At 31.3% G+C, this 21,768-nt stretch overlaps 1 protein-coding gene across 6 annotated transcripts in view; it reads right to left on the bottom strand.

Annotated features, from left to right (window-relative positions):
* Window positions 1-21,768, bottom strand: part of LOC129804241 (potassium voltage-gated channel subfamily H member 8) — a 130,361-nt gene that overhangs the window by 7,609 nt on the left and 100,984 nt on the right. For all 6 annotated transcript variants that reach the window (XM_055851377.1, XM_055851378.1, XM_055851379.1 and 3 more), the window contains 4 exons: window positions 19,471-19,650; window positions 19,252-19,370; window positions 15,320-15,400; window positions 4,744-4,839 (listed from right to left, as the gene is read on the bottom strand). In XM_055851377.1, coding sequence (XP_055707352.1) covers window positions 4,744-4,839; window positions 15,320-15,400; window positions 19,252-19,370; window positions 19,471-19,650 — 476 coding nt within the window. The remainder of the gene's footprint in view (window positions 1-4,743; window positions 4,840-15,319; window positions 15,401-19,251; window positions 19,371-19,470; window positions 19,651-21,768) is intronic.

Below are 21,768 nucleotides of genomic sequence, written 5' to 3'. Positions count from 1 at the left end.
GAGTTTGGGAAACGTATTAAGGGGATCAAAATGTTTCACTGTATACTTATCAACCTCAACTCATTCAACTCAGTAATTGATTAAATTTATTCGTTGTTGGCAAAATAGTGCGAAGTTGATAATAGAATTTTTTGCCAATAGCTCTCTTCGAAGTTACAATTGGATTCTAAAGGAATTCAATTTAGAAATTTTCTATATTATAAAGGATATTTTTTCATGAAGTAGGGTGAAAGGAACACCTATTGACACTTTAAGAACTCGTGTCGACTTATTGACACCCTACTGCCTGTACTATTTGGAATACGAAATTCGAACACTTATCCTTATCGAAAAACGCAGATTAATAATACTTATAATTTTATTGGATGCATTAAATAAATTTCAACAATTTGACAAAAGTGCCAATAGGGGTTACCTGTCGAAGAGGTGTTCCTTCGACCCTAGAAGAATTTACAGACAATAATTTTATTGTATAATGGAAATTACAAATTAAACTTTGGACAGCTCTCAAATATTGAAATTATTAAAGCAATTCTTAACATGGTAAAGATAGGGGAAGTGCCCATGCTTTGAACGGTCCCAAGCTACATAATGACTAAATTTTTCACATTTTTTCAATAAATGTGACTCATCGTACTCCAATTTTGAAAACTAGGGGAAAATGTCCAGTTTTTAAAATATATTGCGGAGTCAGATTTATTCAGAAACTAGGAAAATTTTAGTCATTACGAAGCTTGGGATTGTATGAAGCATGGGCGCTTTCCCCTACATGAAAATCCTTAAATTTTGACAGAAAAGAACCAAGGGTATTATTTAGTAAAAAAAAATACCATTAAAATATTATTGGCGGAACTCAACCATTGATTAAAAAATAAACAAATAAAATTTCATTTTTATTTTATAGTCGAAAACTTTTGTTGTTTGATTTTCAAGAATCCTTGTAGGGTATTTGAACCAGTTAATTCCTCTATACTTTATCAAGTGCTATCTCTATAATAAATAGTTGTCTTTCATTTATTGCCACATTTTAGAAGTGTATTAGATAATTCTGATCATTTTTTTTATTTTGCAATTCTCAGGTGCTGGGATATAGCAAAAGTTACAAATTTGTTAGTGGTGACATTAAAGGGTTAGATCAGGGCAGAGCATTCTCATACATTTTCCGTACAAAAATGTGGTATGTTTTTTCTTGAGTGGTTTTTTAGTTTTGTTATAAAACCAAATGCAATCATTTTAAAACTTTTACCAAATAAAAGAGTAACTAGTGTTATGTTATTAGCACAAAATTTATAATGATTGTACGAGGATAATAGTTCCTAAAACCCATATGAAAAAGACGTAAAATTCGCAATTTTTTGAATTTTTCTGACAAAAAAAAAACTTAAAAATTATAAAGAATTTTAAAAAATATCCCATTTGTGGATTAAAATGCTCCATCCGGTAGTTAATCATCCTGGGGTTAGATTGATCACAAAGACTAAGCAAAATATCACGTTTTTTGATTTTTTTTTTCAAAATAATAAAAAGATTTTTTTAATTCATTTAAATTATTATTTTTCGAAATTTAATTTAAAAGTTTTAAAAGTTCAATTATTGGAACGTGATTTTCGAAGGCATTTTTGAAAAAACTAACTTTACGGAAGACAAGATTACAGAGAGTAAAAGATTCATTTTAAGTAAAAAAAAAACCAAATTGGGGAAAGTGGTCTGCCTTTGAACGCGGCAACCTTTGAATGCTTGCATTTTTCTCTTATTTCTCAAAGCTAAAATTCCATTTTGTTAATCGAAATTAATAGAAAATAGTTAATAGTATTACCTTTAGTTCACAATATAGAAATTGAAACAATATTGAAAAATTCAAAGGCTGCCGCATTCAAAGGCAGCACTTTCCCCTATGTTCTGTCGAAAGGTGAGTTAAACTTGTACTTGAACGATGGATTTTTGGTTACATTGATCACAACTATTTTACAAGACAAAACGTAATGCGAATAATACTCTCACATTTTTTTGAATAAAATTCTTTTAAAAATACAAATTTCACTTTTATCAAAATTCATTCGGTCAAGTATGAGCTTAACTCATCTTGTAACAGAAAATTTCGACTTTTGATGGTTCTACTTTGATCACGACTACCACAAAATATAGATTTTTTTCGAAAAACGTCCTAGTAAATTAGATCACAATGGCTAAATTTGTAAAATGTCTTAATGAAAATTTTTATTTCTAAATTTGAGGCTTAAGAGCTTAAATTAAATGATTTTTATTATGTTGCAAAAAATTGGAAAAAGTATATGCTGTTTGTTTTTAGTCTTCGTCACCCACATGACCCTTTAAGTGGTTCCTTTACCCTATTTATTGTAACAATACCTCAGGAGATGATAACTAGACTTTTATCGGTGAAAGCTTATTATTTAGCACTTTGTACTATGTATGTATAAATATACGTAATAGTCGTATAAAATATACAGTGGTGGAAATAAGTATAATTCCACCCACTAATCCAAATTTCGGTGGAAATGTTCTTTTTTCTACTGAAAAGCAACACTGTTAGAGGCAAAAAGCTCTTTTGGCCTCTAACAACTGAAGGTTTTTGACCCTTGGTGTACATTAAGAGGCATTTATGGTGGATATATTGACAAATTTGACAATTTTCTGATAGAACCTGGTCATTTTTCTTAGTTCCTAAGATCCATCCCCACCAAGACTTTAATGTTTCCCTTATTTTTGTTCGTCAAACATTTTTCCTACGATATTTCGGATATTTCAATAAAAATTAATGCAAAACTTTAGAAAATGAAACTTAATTTACTAATTATAGTTAAAAAGGAAATTATTGGTCAAAAATAAATACCCTAGCGCTCAATTTATTGAGTGGAATTATACTTATTTCCACCCTAAAAAACAGAATTCTATTATATTTCTAAAAATACTTAGAATAAAAAATCAAAATGTCGATTTTTTATGTTGGCATGAAAGAATGTTATGGTCTACGTATGAATTTTTTTCGACATTTCTTTTTTTGTTGAGTTTCTTTAAGGATTAACCGGTGGAATTATACTTATTTCCACCACTGTATTAATTTTTTTCAATTAATTTTTTTATATTAAATTTTTCAGAAAATTTAGAAATTAATCGACTTAAAATAAACCATAGAAATAATATTTATTTATTTTAGGTTTCAGGCTTCGCACACATTCTGACTTTAGACACTTCATATTTTTCTCATATTCTTTTAATGAATCTTACATTTTTTTTGAGAAATGTGTGACGTAAGATCATCAAAATATGCCATAGATACGTCAAATTCACTTAAGGAATATGGGAAAAATGGGCACTCAATGGGTCAAGTGGTAGAGCACACGCTCTATGATGGCAAGTGTCAACACTGAGAAAAAAAGAGGGTGCGATTAACTTTTTTTCCTCAGAACTTTAACACTTTTTAGGGGTAAAAATATATCAACATTTTTTAATGTTAATTTTACACCTTTTTAATGGTAAAATTAACAAGAAAAAGTGTAACTTTAACCCATAATATACCTAAAAAGCATAATATTTACATCGATTTCTGATCACTACTGCAGGGTAAAATTAACATTTCCAGAATGATATTTTAACTTGTTCGGATTTCTCTCAGTGAAGGGTTCGAAAACCCCTTTAGATCACCAGGATTTTTTCTGACGTTAAAGGTATTGGAATTGTATGCAGTGAGCTTCACTGTACTTGATTTCAGAAAAGAAGAAATAATAAGAATAAATAATATAATAATGGATGTCCTGCACTCCCTTTCGGGATGGCCCAAGTTCCTCTATGGAACGTTGTGCAACCATTATTTATTTTTATTAATATGGAAAAAAGATGGTGTTTGAAGCCAAAGTGTGTTTGAAGCCTGAGAGCTTCCCCTACATTTCTGTTTAATAAATAGCAAAAGTTGTCATATCTGTTCATTGTGTTACAACTTTAAAAATATTTTTATATATAATTAAAATTAAATATACTTTTGAAATATGTTCAATGGGTTTTTAAAATCTTTTATTTTAATAATAAATAAAATATGGTCACTAAAATAAATTTAATGAAAAAGCTTTTACATAAATGTCTAAAGCCCATAAAAAAAACTTTATTTGAATAATTGAGTAAATGAAATTGTGGAAATTTGATTGACTTTTAGACTGTAACATTAAAAAGTCCAAGTTTTCTAATTTCGTGCTCAAATTAAATTCGCAAACAAAAAAATAATCAATTTAACGTTAGTAGCTTTTTGAGCCTCTCTTTATATCTGGTGGTGCAATTAAAAATTTTATGGGATATTCTTCTTACACTTCAAATTTTTGTCAATTAAATTTGCCTCACAAACAATTTTATTCATTCTCACTATAGAGGAAATGTGCTGAGTGCATATTTAAATGTGACCTATAAAACAGCGATTCTGATAGATTTACGCGGCAAATAATGGGATTAATTGTACATGAAAAGCTATTAAAAATATCCCAATGTCAGAGCTTTGTCGGTCGTTAAAGCTTTCCCCAGAGATTTGAATAAAACATCCATCTCATGTCGTACATTGGAATATATGGATTTGCTTAAGCTTTCCGCCCTCATAAGACCCACTTCACCTCATGGAACTCTTAAGAATTTAACGGTGTATGGGATTCCAGTAACAGCTACGCGAATTAAATGTGAGGGGATACAAAGACTTTGCAGGAAATGGGATCAAGTTTTAATTGATGTAGAAAATATTCTTACCTGAGATGCGGCTTCAAAAATCGGTAGTTGGAGAATTTCTCGATGGAGATGCATTGAAACATCCCCACGTAGCTCTTCAGGGAACTCCTTGAGAATCTGCAGGAAAAATAAGAGATGGGAACCCAAATGAAAATTGTGAAAATTGAATTACAATTGATGTATTTTCTAATTCAAGGGAGTTAAACAAAAAGGAAAACCTTCGAGGTACGCAAGCGAAAGATTAATTGATTAGTACGAGTAAACCGAGTTCATTATTTAACTTTCATTTTCCATCAGAAATGAGGTTGTGGCTAAAGCTGAATTGGGGTTACTATGGGAAAAGCCGGAGAAGCCCCATGGCCATGGGGCAAGTGGAGCTTGACAGGGATCTTCAAAGAACAATCACAGAGATTCTTGCTGTACTGAAAAAGTCCGCACATTACTCATCTTTGACGCTTCTCAAAGGATTCAATTTCCTCGAAGATGGGTGAAAATTACAAAATTTTTAATTCAATGTCAACATTGGGCCCATAAAAGTTCAAAGACCGCCCACGACTTACTTATTTCCTTAATGGGATAATTCAGGAAAAATTGCTCCCGAAATTTCTCGTCCCTTTCAATATCCATGATTTGGTTGTTTAAGACGAAGAATAGCATTCATCCATCGTGCCTTAATCCTTTTTCTATTTGCTCTTCTCATTTCCTTCTGAATATCCGATGTTTTGCAAGACACCCCCAATTCTGGAGAAATATTTGCTCTTCTGAGACAGAGAAGCGCCTTTATCCAGCCACACAGAAGGATTTTCATTGCCTCAGGATGGATTTCCTTTCGTCAGCCAGACCATTTTCCGGTTCATGGTAAACCATCAGAGAGATCAGTATGCATCCATCCAAATCAATTACTTATGTGCACAAATTTGGAAGGAGAAAATATGTGACAATTGACAGACATGGTAGAAATCTATCATTATTGAATTTTCTCTTTGGCAAATATATGAAGAAAATAAGTATACTTTAGTTTAGAAGATTATATTGTATTAGAAACATATCTTATTTAAATATAGATTTTTTTATAGTATAACTATAGATTTTAGTCCGCTAATGATAATGTCACGAGAGTCTATAGGCGTACTAGAATAATAACAACAAATAAAAGATGCTAATGACCAGCGCACAATAACTTTTGTTTGTAAACATGTTTTCAAAATGTTGTATGAGAGTGAGTGAGATGACATGATCTTGATCTCACTCACTCTCATTGAAATGTCAAAAACATGTTTACTAAACAAAAGTTATTGTGCGTTGGTCATAACAAGCCCAACGCACATAACTTTTGTTTGTAAACATATTTTCAAAATTTTCTATGAGAAAGAGTAAGATGACTAGATCTACATTTCATTCACTCTCATAGGAAATTTTGAAAACATGTTTACAAACAAAAGTTATTGTGCACTGTGCATTACAATAAAATTATGTTGGGAAAATAGAAATTATTGTTTTACAAAAAAGAGATTTAGTGAATATTAGTTCAGGACCTTAGTTCTTACAGACTACACGCTGTCTTAAAATTGGGTTTATTAAGAATTTTTGATAAAAAGAATATCTATTTTTATCAAAAATAGAATTTCTAGATAATAAACAATTTGAATAAGATCATGCTTATCAAGAATTCAAAGACATTTCCCTGGGGAAAAATGTCACAAGTAAAAAACTTCAAAATTTGATATCTTACTTCTTACGAGACTTCAAATTTTACAAAAAGTAGAATAATTTGCTAAAAGTTGGACACAATAAAAGTCGGTATGAATATGAAAAGGTTCTTATTCTTAAGTATACAAATACATGAAGTTAAGCTGTTTCTCAAGTGTTTTCGAATTTTTTCTGATCCTTTTTAAAATGTCCAAAATTTTGAGAATTTTTTTACAAAAGGAAGATAGAAAACAAAAATTATTGAATTTGTGAGCCCTTAAAAAAATTCCCATAATTCCTATGACGTATCAATTTTGACTAATTATTTTACCAAAATTGATATATTTAGTGAGTATCTATAGAATGATTTGTATCCTAAGCATGAATCCGTCGTCCGTTTTCAATAAAACTTTTCTTCAAAAATTCTTTGATCAAAATCACCATTAGGGGGAAAATTAGAAAGAGGGACTACATTGCTGGCAACGCTCTTGAAAGATTATAATACATAGTTATATACAGTGAGACCTCGATAGAGTCAACTCCCGATAGAGTCAATCTCCATTACGGCGTTATCACACTTGCACATTAAAATTTTAATGTGATTCACATTAATTGTCGCTTGTGAGCGTCCAAATATGTTATTTGTGTCTTTGAGTCACTTAATATTTGGGGTTTTTCTATTTATTGATAAAGAAGTGGACTTGGCTTGCAAAAATAAGTTTAAATTTACCTTAAGCATAAATATTTTTCAGATTAAAAAATTAAAGAGAAAATCGCATTAATTTTTCGCATTAATGCTATAAATTAATTTATATCAAATTTTGCGGGCCAAGTCTACCTTTTTATCAACAAATAGATCAAATTTTGAATATAAAATGATTCAAACACACAAATTATACATTTGGACTCTCACCAGCGACAATTAATGTGAATAATATTAAAATTTTAATGTGCAAGTGTGATAACACAGTTAGAGCCAACAGTTAATGCTTTACTCTACGCACTCCGATAGAGGCAACATGGACCCAAATTGACTCCGATAGAGTCAACTTTTCCTTTATTATTGAACTAATAATATTGTGTGATTTTTTCGAAATTAAAATCAGTGTTTTTATGTATCAATATAACACTTTTAACACAAAAAAAAAACATTTATGTAAATATACATGTTAATATTATGATAAAATTCGTATATTCACCGTTTAATTATTTTTCAACAAAATAATTTTCTTTTCGTGATTTTAAGCTTTTTCACCGATTGAAAGTTCTCTTGTCTTAAGATGTATTGATTAAGCCTATTGATCGTAATGTAATGGAATTTTGAGCCATCATTAATTTGGAAGTAAATAATATTATGGCATAAACATAAAAAATGAACTCGAATTACAAAAAGAAAAACGTACAGAATGCTAAATTTTTTTAGTATAATTAGTGTAGGAACTTTTTCTAAATTTATTCAAACTGTTTAAATAACTTACTTGTTTAAAAAAAATATACACGATAAACTATGATAAAAATTACCCTTCTATAGAAAATGTGTAAATTCATTTTAAGTTACATTTTTAATTTAAAAGTTTAGTGTCTAAAAAGGAAATTTGGTTCAAATACAATAATAATCAATAGAAAATTAAAATTGATAAGAAAAAACGATTAAAACTTCCTTTTTTGTACATTTAAGATTTAAGTGTTGAATGCTTAGATATTGACTTGGAGTCTTTAGACAATCTCCCATAAGTCAACTTGAAGATTATTAATACCACCCTCATTTCCGTCTCATCTCTCCTCTTCATCTTCCGAAAAAAATCCGTATGACGTGTTTTCTTGTAATCACAAAAAATACGGTTTTGGATGGTGAAAGGGCGGGATAAGAACGAAATAAGAGTCATATTAATAATCCTCCGGTTTACTTATTAGGGGGTCGTCTGAAGACACTAAGTCGATATCTCTAACTATTTAGCGCCCATATTACAGAACATGAAGAAAATGAGTAAAATTGGTTTTATTGCTCTTTTTGTAAAGCTTAGAACTATAGTTACGGCATAACGAATAGAACTATCAATTTCTTCTTTTATACGCTAAAAGTTTAAAAGAAATTCTAGTTAATCACTTTAAGTGCATTAGAATTTTCAATAATTAAGCATTTACCGGAGCTCTTATAGAAAAAGTGAAAAAAAAGAAATTTTTATGACATCTTTTCCTTATCTTAATCTTGTAGGTGGACTTCAATATTATCACATGGAGAGTAGTTTATACGTAAGATATTTATTAATTATAAAAACATTCCATAAAATCATTCCCTAATCTTCAAATTTTGCCCAAACGACTGTTTTGGGTCAGAGGGAGTGGAATTTATGGGTTAATTAAATAAAATATTTTACTATTGTGTTGAATTTATCAATTATCTAGTACAAACATAAAATAACATCCCTTTTTTTGTTTCCCCCCTTACCCCTTTGTAGGTCTAAAGCCCTTGGACTTATTATGACCAAGAACCATTTATAAAATGCTAAAATGCTAAATAAATAAATAACAAATAACAAACAACACAAATGAATTACAATTTGTCCCCTTATAAAATTAACTCACACATTTAAGGCTGTCTCTAAAAAAATAAATAAATAAATAACATCCCATTCTAAGTGATTTCGCATTCTAATTGACTTTTTTTGGACTCCGATAGAGTCACCGAATCCAATGGAGTCAACAGGCTTGGAAATAATTAGTTGACTCTATCGAGGTCCCACTGTATTTCGTTCTGAAGACAGAGGTTATATAGCTCTAGAGACCTTATTTATTAATCAATCAGGAAGAATTAAGAAAAATTTTAAAGGCCTTCGGTTCACGAATAATTACTAATAAGTTCAACTTGCTTGCAAACGTTAATGAACTTATATTTAATCAGTAATTGATCGTTTTTTTTTTAAATTTACCTACACAGAAAAATTTGAGGTAATTTACAGATCAATTTAAAGTGCCAATGAATCAGTAAAAAAAATAACGAAATGAAAAAACACTTTACAAATTCTTCAAAAATTGAGCTCAAAACAATTTGATTTATCTAAAAATTTAGGAAAGGATGGAGAAATCAGGTAGTTGGAATTCTTTTTTGTTCTGAAGATTTTTTATCAGAAGTTCACAAATTAAGTTCGATTAATTTCTCCTGGATATAATTAATCAGACTACATAATTAGACCGTAGATAGATTTACATCGGAATTGTGAATTTAAACAAAAAAAAACATTGTTTCAAAGTATTAACCTACATTTTTCCAGACGTGCTGCTCAAACTAAACTAGTCTGAAAGCGTAATAAAAGTTTGAGAAGAATTTGAGAACATAATATTGGTTAAAGCCATTGGGCGAATTTAGTAACAAAGTTTTTCCTGAAATATCCCCATCTTGTTTCCACAGTTATATGTGCTTTTCAAGTCACCCCAGAGCTTTATTCTTACAGTGCAGAACATGTTCTTGTCGTCCAGAACAAAAGAGTCTTTGTTAGCATCCCATTTTCTCCATTCCCCATCTCACTTTCAATGTATCACATTGTGAACGACATGATAAGGTGTGGGACAATGTGATTGATCACCCTTCTTCTTGGCACAAATCTCTGACGAAGTCTCATGCCAAGTAACATTCAAAGGACATATCAATTCGTTATTAAATCAAAATTGATGCTGATTCGTATATATAGATTTTCATCGAAAATTTGTCCTGACATCGGGATTTTCCTTTTTCGGGAAAAGGTATGGACGAGTGACTTCCGTAAATTTTCACCCAGAGAAAATCCCTTTGATGTAAAACATACAGCGCACAAACCATGAAGCCTTCTTGTCAACACTGAACCATTAATTAGTGTACAAAGATACTTTAACTCCCTTAGGGCTAATATTGCGCATATTATCTCTATTCGTTTTCCTGATTTTTTTTCCCACAATGTGTTGTCCCATAGGAATAAAAAGATGCGTGGAGAGGGTGGAAAATTCATGCCCAGTTGTTGCTTCCATATAGGATAGGCTGCGAGAATAGAAAAAGCAGCCTTTTATCCTTATTGAAAATTCTTTCCTTTGTCTTCTCGTCATCATCGGATTTTGTTGAGTGATTAAGATGGAGAGAATGTCTGCGAAAAAGTGTGGGAAATCCGATATTTCCTCATCAATTAGAGCATTTCAGTCTTTTTCTATGAACATTTATCCATGTGGAAAATTTCATATATTTCTTAAAGAAATATGTTTAACCCGTATAACAGGATTTACAGGCTTTTCTTGACCCAAAAATTTCAAATATTTTTTTATTACTGGAACACCAATGGGTGGAGTTATATACATCCTTGATTTTGAGTTACATTTAGGTTATGTCTCAGCTCATCACCCCCATAAAACATTAACTTTGTACACGATTTTATGATTCAGAAGTTTTGACAAACTGTCGACCCATCGTCATATCCATCCTCGAGTCTTTGATAATAGGAAGAGGCCAAATGGGCCAACAGGTGAGGGCTGGAGCTTTCATACCTTAAGAAAACTTTCCTTGGGAACATGGGTACATTTTTTGTCTTCCTAAGTGATCATCAGATGTTACGAAGCTAATATAACGCCTGTTCACAATTAGCCCCAGGTCAAAAGTTAAGTTTGTGGACCTAATGTTCGAGCCTTGATAGTTTATTGTTGCTTGAATAAAGAGTTTCTACTTGAGAAGCACTTATATATAATAAGATCAATTTTGGATCCATGATTTCAGTTCTTGTATTCTAAATCAGTCCGGATTACAAAGTTATTTAAAACTTTAGTCGGAGATTACTAGAATTCTTAAGTAAAGTTCGCATATTTACCAGATGTGAGTTTTTAATTATTTTAGTTTAAATATTATATTTGTCACTGTTGATAAATCATAAAGTACAAATATGAAGAATTTCCACTCTTGCGATATATAATATTTGCAGAATTTGAATTGAGAACTTTTCTCGATTTTTAATGAAAATCAGAGGGAAATAAAGCATTCTGACTCTTATTTTTTTATCTTAGAAATTTTTCCTAACCACGAGGAATAATTCTGGAAATCACAAATTTTAAGGAATTCATAAACAAATTATGACTTGAATCATATATATATATACAAACACAAACATCTTCAAAAAGCGCATATACCCTCTAAAAGAATTTTGAATCTCACATTTCGTTTTCTATATTTTATAGTTCTTGATAATTTTGAACTTATTTGCAAAAAATATAAAAAAAAGATCTTAGCAATACGACATCACAGTTAATTATGTTCTAGACACACTTACGATTTAAGCCGAGAGACAGCTTAACGTAATTATAAAAAAAATAATGAATTGACTAAATTCTTATCACTTTCCCACTTACTAAGCCGTACCTCGGCTTAAGCTGAGAGACGGATTAGTTAGAATGATCATTATTTTGATTATAATTACGTTAAGGCTTCTCTCGGCTTAAGTCGTATATGTGTCCAGTCCAGGGTATTAGATTAATTGCGCTATAACACTGCAACTAATTTCGGAGTGAAATATTAAATCCCAATTTATTGCCTTATTTGTATTTATTCATAGGGAAGACTGGGGTAAAAAGACCGATTTCTCTGCGAGAAAAATGAGAAAACGAGAAAAGCGGTTTTCAAGCTATTTTAGAAAAAAAAAAACAAACAAAACACTGCAAATCGTTTGACCAATGCAAACAACAAGCGGCGAGACATTGTAATGACGTTTCTTTTCGCCGTGAGACATCAGAAATTGCTTCGCTTTTTGTTACTTTTTGCTTTATACCTTTTGTTACTTTTTACCCCAAGTGGCCATTTTTAATAAAAGGATTTCTGAAGAAAAGAACTTTTGTGAAATTCTAAAATAGATAGCGGATTCGTATTTAAAGAATTCAAATTATTTAGAAAATATTCACCAGTGCATCAATTTTGGAAAATAAGTAGGCAACAATTGTTATCTTCTGCAAGGAAAACATTTCAAAAATAGGGCTAAAAATTTCGATATTTTTTATTTTCTAAATTCCTTGTTCGAATTCTAAGAAACTTACGACATTGAAGAAGGTCTATGGAGGCTATCTATAGAAAAAATTTTGAGCTGCTATCTTTTTTTTATCTTGGAAGATATCGAATTTTGAAGTTTTCGATTTGTGACTCTTTGCCCCAGTCTCCCCTACTATATTAACACAGTAAAAGAAATTCGATCTTTTCCGTTTTTGTTTTAACTTAATTAGTACAGTATTTAATTAGAATGTACAGCTGTTAATGAGCTTTCCTAATTTTTCATGAAAAAACAGCAATGATATCTGTTACTTTTTCGTTTCTAATTAATGCAACAATTTAAAATTTGAAACTTTTGTACTGCTTTTAGTAGAAACAAATTCAAACTCTAGCCTTTTCAGCAGAAGTTTATAAGTAAAAAACAGAAGTTGATTTCCGCAAACATATACGGGAAACCGGAGTAGTATTAGCCCAGGGGTATAATTAAACGGTGAAATGGTTTAGTTAGCTTTAAAAGGAATATTGAGCAAATTACTATTTTAAAGTTAGTAGGGGGAGGTGAGGCCACATTGAGGTGGAGCTGTATTGATAACGCTATTTTTAGTATATTTTTTAGGAAGAACCTGGATGATCTAGCTATAATTATTTTAGATTCATAATTGTTTTGTATTGTTTGAAAAAGGCAGTTTCAATGTAGCACCACCTCCCCTACATTAGCCCTGTTCAATGAAATATTTCTGAGTCTATTCCAACTATTCTTACGAATTATACCAAAGACATATTTTATTTATTAACTAAACTTGGTCTGGTCTCCCTATGCGACTTATAAGTTTTGAACTGATGAAAATCATATGATATTTATCGTTGTAAAGGTTTCGAAACCTATGTCGTATGAAGTGCAGAAGCTGCTAAAGTATAAGCATTAGCTTTATATCTTTATACATGCGTTCATAATAATTCATTTTGTTCTGTCATGAACTTTGAAATAAGTTTCCGGTTTGGCACAAGCTTTATTTCTTGCAACTGTAAGATATTTACGAAAGTTTTCGTGAGTGTCGTCACTAAAAGTTTCATATGATAATTTTCATAACATGCTGAATGTTTCCCAGTTCTCAAACATTCTTTTTGAGATAGGAATTCTTTTTAACTTAGTTATGACCAAAAGGATCAAAAACCAAATATTTTGGAGGCTTATTATTAATATTAGGTTTAAAGAAAGTTTAAATGGTTTAATCGGATGTGAAAGAACTACATTTATGGCAGAACTTCGAACATTTAACTTTGGGTAATAAATAAATCTAAAAATTTCCTGAGTAATATTCTTGAGTTAGGGCGAAAATTTATTGTTTCCTTATAGGTTTTCCTTTTGATGTCCTGACACATATATGTTAGAAGATTTTACACCATATACCCTGAGAATTGATGAGAAATACCTAAGCAATTTCCTCTGGAAGTGTGACACGGAAATCACTTCTTTGTGGATGGATGCTTCAACCAAAAACCACATGGAGAATTTGTTCCCGGAAAGAGGACGAGACATTTTGTCTTCCATAATAATTTGTCATTATTGCACATCAATCCCCTTCCCTGAGAATTTATCCCCTTTTGCTCTTAAGTAATCTTAGAAAGACATCATCCTTTCCCCATACACAAAATTACCACCCATCTTTCGACCATCATGTATGTTTGTGGTGCATAATTTTCTCTGGCTCAAGTGCTACTATTAATTGGATTGTAATCCATAAAGTGACTCCCACTTTCAGCATCCACCACCTAAGCGCTTTATTAACCATAAATTGCTTTACGTGTTGCTCTCTTGGTTGAATTATGTGGCAATTTTCCATCCAACCACCCCTATCTCATCCTCTTAAAACATTTTACCCCCCGGGAAGATGGGGAAAAAAGCGTACCATCCTATTTTGGGGGCCACTAAGCTGTGGCACAATATACACACCAAAAGTCAAGAAAAGCTCTTGCTCCCAGGGAGTTCCTCATGTGAACTTTCAGCGCTGTTGCTATGTCTCAAAATTAATCCTTCCCGGATTATAAGACTTGGTCTTATCAGTACTTTTTCTCCAAAGATCCTCCAAGAATCTAATACCTCTCTAAAATATACTTTTCAGGTCAGATTAAAACCAACAAATTTTTAACGAAAAAAAAAAATCATGAATTATACAGGTGCTCAAAAATATTCCATCCCTTGAATTACAATTGATTCTGACAAAATCCTACGTGTTTTTTTTTTAGAGAAAAAGAGCAAAGACTCTTCAGTAATCTCTCTACTTCAGGGAAATTCTTTCTTGAAGATTTTCCACCAACGCCAACGTAAAGATATAGCTGAATTCTGCTGAATCGGAAGTGCGTATTTTCGATATAATCCAATTTAACAATCAAATCCATTTTGCTTCATAACACATACATACACCTTCCCACCTGAAGAGCTTCCGGCCGAGCTTTCTATTATTGTTCAGAAACGTGAGCTGTGACTTCATATCCTGCTGTTCACACAATCATGAATGTCTTGTAGATGTCAGGAAATTGGACAGAAGATGCTACAATTTGGTTGCAGAAGAGAGTGAGGCGGAAGCCTCTCTCTGCGTGTCTATTTCCACATTTTCTTGGTCATCTCTTTATGACAAGAATAGGAACTTTTGGTTTAGTATGTCACAAGGATGAGAGTGAATTTTTCTTTGCCAAACGAAGAATATTCTTTTTCTCGCCCCCAAAATCATCTCATGAATATTCCAAATTGTGTGTCAAGCTAAATTTACTGACTTGTTTGCCAACCAATTGAGCACATTGTCTATTAATAGGGATCTCTCTTTGCGAAAATAGAGTATGGAAACTAGAGCTTGAAAGCACTGACTACATAGATACCTCATACCCAGAGCTTTTTTTCTTTATACTTCACACACTCACCTCATTGATATCAATACCGTGATTTAAAGACCACACAGTCTGGAAATAGTCCTGCATTCGTTGTTTCAGCTCTTTCGGCATCTGCAAAGAAAATTGTAGGAACAGCTTTAAGGCAGAGCTTTAATACATTGCTTAAGAAATAACCATGGAAACACATTAACATAAAACATGGCATGGCATTAAATTTCAATTTTTCTGATTATAAAAAGAATGAGGAACAATCATTTTTGGTCAGTAAAATATTCTATTTTATTTTTTATCGGTAAATAACGAAAATTGATCAGAAATTACATTGAACCTTATGATAAGGCATCAGATAGTTTATAACTTCTTATTTTTCGCCTGTTTAACAAGACCTACCAAGTCCGGTCAAATTGACTGGCTTATAAACTTTTTAAAATTAACACATTTAAACGGTACACACAGAAAAATTTTGACACTAAATTTAAGAATATATAAGATCCTGGGAACTTAAATTGGACGTGAATCCCCGAGGCGTTTAGTTTAGAAGCTCTGAGTGAAAGAAATGGGCTAGAATCCTTAGCACTTTCAAGCTAAGAGATCGGGAACTTAAGTTCTGCATTAGCTGGAAAATGAAAAATGTCTACGGATTTGCAAATTACAACTAAAACTAAAAGTTCAAGGATTTAGAATTAGGACATTGGCATTCATTGGATGGGATTTGAAATTAAATTCCTGGGTGTTTCTGTTTAAGAATTTTCCATTTTTCTGTGTGTACAATATCGCTATCAAACTTTATGAATTCCTTAAAATTTGCATGTAATATTTTTTTCAGTGTTTAAATATTAATTTTTTCCTCTTTGGGATTCTTCAGGTTAGGTGTCATTAAAATTGAAATTTGCGAATAGAGGATCCTAGTCTAAATTAACCGAATTTGAAATGTTTTTTACACAGAAAAAAATATTTCGTAAAATTGTTCGTAAATGTTTGTGAATTCCTCTTAAGATCTTACGAAATGCTCATTAATCGTATATTCCACAAACAAGTCCGAACAGTCCGAAAAAGTTTGTACATTTTCACAAATATTGTTCGTAAGATAATTACTTTATGAGCGCATTTTGTACTTTTACAAACATTTTTTCGTAAATGTTTGTAAACACACAAAAATGTTGTGAATGAAATGAAGATGTGAAAGAACAAAAAATGTTCGTCAAGTGATGATGTTACGAAGAAAGCTTGTGAAAAAAGCACAAACTTTTACGAACTTTTTAGTGGGCTATGTGATTTACGAACATTTCGTAATACCATACACACAGAAAAATGGAAAATTTTTAAACAGAAACACCCAGGAATTTAATTTCAAATCCCGTCCAATGAATGCCAATCCCATAATCCTAAATCCTTGATCATTTAGTTTTAATTGTAATTTGCAAATCTCAAGACATTTTTCATTTTTCAGCTAATACTGAACTTAAACTCCCGATCTCTTAGCATCAAAGAGATAGGGATTCTAGCCCATTTCATTGGGAAAGAGTTTCTGAATTTAAACACCTCGGGGATTCATGTCCAATTTAAGTTCCTGGAGTCTTATATAGTAAAGAGAGGTAATTCCGATGCTTTTCATGTCTTGCTAAATGCTGCTAAATGCCAAATGTTTTCTAAATCAATAGAATTATTCTTTGTTTCATTTAGAATCATGATAGAAAAAGAATTTTAGAAATAATATTGAAGAAAATTAATAAAATTACGATAATATTAATATATGCGCAAGAACCTTACTGCGATGCTTTTTTCTAACTCCCTTGAATTCGATCAAACTCGGATGCTCATTTTAAGGAAAAGTTTAATGCATAAAAATGAGAAGATATTATGTAGAGTCAAAATTTTTCTGTGTGTAGGAATTCACAAACATTAATCGACAATTTTACTAAATATTTTTTTCTGTGCAGAAGATATAAGATTTTTTTGTACTAGCTGTCGGATAACTATTCAGTACAACTTTATCAAGATTTAATTACAACCCTTGTCAATGTTTTTCCCTGACCGGAAGATATGAAAATTATGAATGAGGTTACTAAAAATCTCACCTAATAAATACGCGGTTTGGTTTCATTTTTTTCCATTTTCGACCGAACTCACATTTTCACTTTGACATTTAAAAAAAACACAGATCTTGATTGCATCTTGTTACTGATTATACGCTATTGATATTAAATCATTGCTACCGGCATTCTTGTACAACAGATTGAGAAAAATCTATATTCATTCAAAAGGTCTTTAAATTTCAGAGAAGTTCAATCTTTATATTGCGTATAGGGGAATGTTGGCATAGTTCGCACACAGTGAACCTTCAAACAACGCAATTTTTTTCTTTATTTGCAAAAAGCTAGTTCGTCATTTCTTAGCCATTAGATAGATAATTATTAAGCTCATGAGACGAGATGAGAAATGGTAAGTGAGCTCTTTGCAAACTAAAAAAAAATTCGCATCGTTTGAAGGTTCACTCTGTGCGAACCATGCCTACATTCCCCTAGAGGTATTTGTTTTCGGCTGGATTGGAATTATATTAGAGGGAGGCAGTGATTAAGTTTTGAAAGTGCCATCTTTTAAATATTAGAATTTTTAAAGCAAGAAATCTATTCCATTATTTCTATTATATCCTATTAATAAGAATTTTTGCTTTTCAGAAAAGAGAAAATTTGTAATATCAGAAGTAGATCGCTTTATCCTGTTTTGAATCATACGTTATTTATAAATAAAGTTAAGGATTTTTTTTATAATTATCATAAAGTAAATTTTATTTACACTTTACAATTAGGTACTTCCTTATTTGCGGGAAATCTGCAACTCGTAATTTTTGTCTGAGAAACAAAATTTAATAAAAATCAATTTTCATTAATGTTTCATTGTTAAACTAAGAAAACCAGAAGAAAATCGTTAAATCAGAATCTTTTTTTTCAAGGTTTTTCAAAAAAGATGCATCTTTAGGACAAACTTTTTGACCTTCTAAAAAAATGAAAAATAGGTTTTCAACAATTCTTTTAGTTCAACTATATCAGAATTTAATGTTGAAGAGAATAAGCCTTTATTCATCTGCAAAATCGACAAAATTTTGAAAATGAGAAGTGGAGAAAAGACGCCTCGAAGTTTTGGATATGCGTTCGAGCGCATGAAAGTCTGCTCGGCGCTCATTTGCTTTCGACTCTGTATCCTCGAAAATACTTTGAATAACCTTTTGGAATACTTATGGTATATTCGGTATATTCTTATAAAGTTTATTTATTGATAAAAAATATAGATCCTATAGACAACTTTTGACCTTTTAATTGCACACAGAAAAATGAAAAATTCTTAAACAGAAACACCCAGGAATTTAATTTCAAATCCCATCCAATGAATGCCAATGCCCTAATTCTAAATCCTTGATCATTTAATTTTAGTTGCAATTTGCAAATCTGTAGACATTTTTCATTTTCCAGCTAATGCTGAACTTAAGTTCCCGATCTCTTAACTTGAAAGAGCTGGGGATTCTAGCCCATTTCTTTCGCTCAGACCTTCTAAACTTAAACGCCTCGGGGATTTACGTCCAATTTAAGTTCCCAGGATCTTATATATTCTTAAATTTAGAGTCAAAATTTTTCTGTGTGTGCCACTCCCCCCTTAAGTATAATAATAAAAAGTTTTCTGTGCTTCTGTTCTATGTTAATGTGTTTCCACTATAATAATTTGGAAAATACATTCTAGTAGTTTAGTAACTAAAATGTGCTGCCTGGGTTTTGTGTATATAAGAAATAATAATACATTATAATTAAGTTCTATATTTAAAAAAAAAAATCTTGGAAATCTTCTAGAAATCACAGAAATACAACAAAGTGCAAAGAAACTTTGAAATTCACACTGAGAAAATACAATCTATCTTATGGAAGCCACAGAAAGTTATAGAAAAGAAAAACTAACATGAAAAACTTTACCTGGTGCAGTGCAATGAAATCCTTCAAATCTCGCCATTTGCTCTGATAGAGAGATCTCCTTGAGTACATTCTCTGGATGATTGCAGTGACATTACCAAAGACGACAGCATGCATCAGAGCTATTTTTTGGACGATATAGCAAATACCCAAGGTGAAGAAAATTCAAAGTAGAAAAATATTTCTATACCATGGTAAAATGCAGATTTTTCCAGTACTCACCCCCAATCAGCATCATGATGATACTGAAGACTTTCTCAGCTGTAGTGTTGGCACTTACATTGCCAAATCCCACAGACGTGAGACTCGTGAAGGTGAAATAGAGACTTGTGACATACACTTCCACCTGGGTGAGGTTCGTTATGGGGATTTTTAACCTCTCTGATAGTGTGTGCATCCATCCTGAAAAATAAATTTCAATAAAAGAGATATAAAAGTAAATTTAACGAGAATATCTTTATGAGAATTGTGGGAAAAACTATCTTAAAATTTACAGACCATCTATGAACCATACAAGAAGATTTATATGGAAATAAGGTTAGTATGAACGTTCGAAATGATTCGAAACGATATTTTTACGGAAACTCATTAAGTTGAAATGCGCTATGAATAGAGTTTTAATGAATACTTGGCAAAATTTTACACAGCTGTAAATTTTATTAACCTCTTATTTTACAGAGGTAAAGTTTTTGATCTCCTAAAAAAGCTCTGGTCAACGGAAAGCTTTCGGTCATATCCCCTTTAGCAGTCATAACTGATTTAAGTATAATTTTGAACTTATAAATGTTTAATAAAAAAGGGATAAAATAAGATTGAACAAGATGAACTACAGCATTTATTTATTTCTGGATCAACCCAAATTCATCCGTCCAATCAGGGATAAATAATTAAAATTAAGAACCGTACGTGGTAGTATTTCAGTAAATTGCACATAGCTTCTACGGGATGTTCAAATAGTTTTGCTCTTGTTTTTTAAATAGATTAATTCACAAAATTTTGCACTATATATATTTTTTCAATACAGATCCTCAAGGGCGTAGCTTATTTATCAAATGACAGAACCGTTAGGGCCCAGTATTGAAAAAAAAATTGTAGACGTGAGTTATACAAAAAGTGGCGTCTCATTATGCATTAAATATTATATTAATATTTTAATTTAATTTTTGAGCTCAGATTTTTCATGAAAACAAAAATTAATGTGTTGTGTCTCTTGTTAAATATAAAGGACAATGTGCAAAATGGTAGAACCTTTCGCCACGAATGGGACCTATACGATCGAATAGGTATATTGGCAAAGGTAACAACTTTTGTTCCGGGACTAACCCCAAAAGTATGTAGGAAAAGCATTAGAGCATAAAACATATCGACGGCTCCATTCCATACTACGCTAAGTCGACTTAGCCTTTTATTACTCCGAGAAATATGTTATTCCTGGGACAGAGATCTACAACTGATGAAAATTTGGTGATCATCCGACGTCCGGGTAGCGAGATATTCCATTTTTTCGAAAAAAATTACACAGACAGCATAGGAAATCGCCAACTTCAAATGGCTCTCCTGAAATGTTGTCATTCTGATATAGCATAGTATGGAATGGAAGCGTCGATATAATTAAAAAAAGTGACGAATTTTGTTTTACAAAACTCATTTTATAAAATAACAGTTTATCTTATGTTGGTCATTTCAAAGAACAATTTGTAAAGAAGGGCTCAAAGAAGATTTTTCTAGAACAAACTATATCTTTATCTCTTCATTTTCTCTACAATTTTCCAGATTTACTTAATAAATCCTTGAATATTCTTCAAATTCATAAAAAAGAATTGTATGTAGGGAAATGTCTGCTGAGTAAAAATTCTCCTTGAAAGAAAAAGACTTAGCCTCTGAAGATCACATGGTCCTAAAAGTTACCGTAATTCGAAAACTTTGAATAATAAGTTTAGAGTAAAAATATTTTAATTTAGCTATTATATTCTGAGCCTTTTGTTACAATTCCTTTAGTAACGGTACATTACCAACCCTATGATCTTCATCAACCCTGGCACCTTTTTTAAGGAGAATATTTCTTTTAAGGAGACAAAAGGACGCAATACTTCTAATGGAATTAAAGGACATTCGAGGATATTTGAGTAAAATCTGGATAACTACAAGGAAAACGGACAGATAGGGGCATGGTTTCTTCTAGGAAAATATTCCTTAAGTTCTTCTTTAGAAATAGTTCTTTGGCACTGACAACTTACGATATACCGTTATCGAGAAAAAAAGCAAGTTTTATAAAAATAATTCTACCTATTTTTTAAGAACTTTCATTATAAGATGTCTCAGAAACCTGACGCGACGGACTATAAGTTTCTTCGGGAAATGTTCAAAACACAACAATGACTTCCAAAATACCAATGGTTTCTTGTCATATGATTTTTCTTCATTTTATTGTCCTGTAATGTTTGAAGAATTTAACCCTTTAACGAATAGACACTTTTTACGAACTGAAAATCAACAATAAAAATTAAACTGGAGACATAA

Source organism: Phlebotomus papatasi, chromosome 2, assembly GCF_024763615.1.
Source record: "Phlebotomus papatasi isolate M1 chromosome 2, Ppap_2.1, whole genome shotgun sequence".
Taxonomy (NCBI): Eukaryota; Metazoa; Arthropoda; class Insecta; order Diptera; family Psychodidae; genus Phlebotomus; species Phlebotomus papatasi.
The sequence above is the reverse complement of the archived record's forward strand: the minus strand, read 5'-3'. Positions and strand labels throughout refer to the sequence as shown.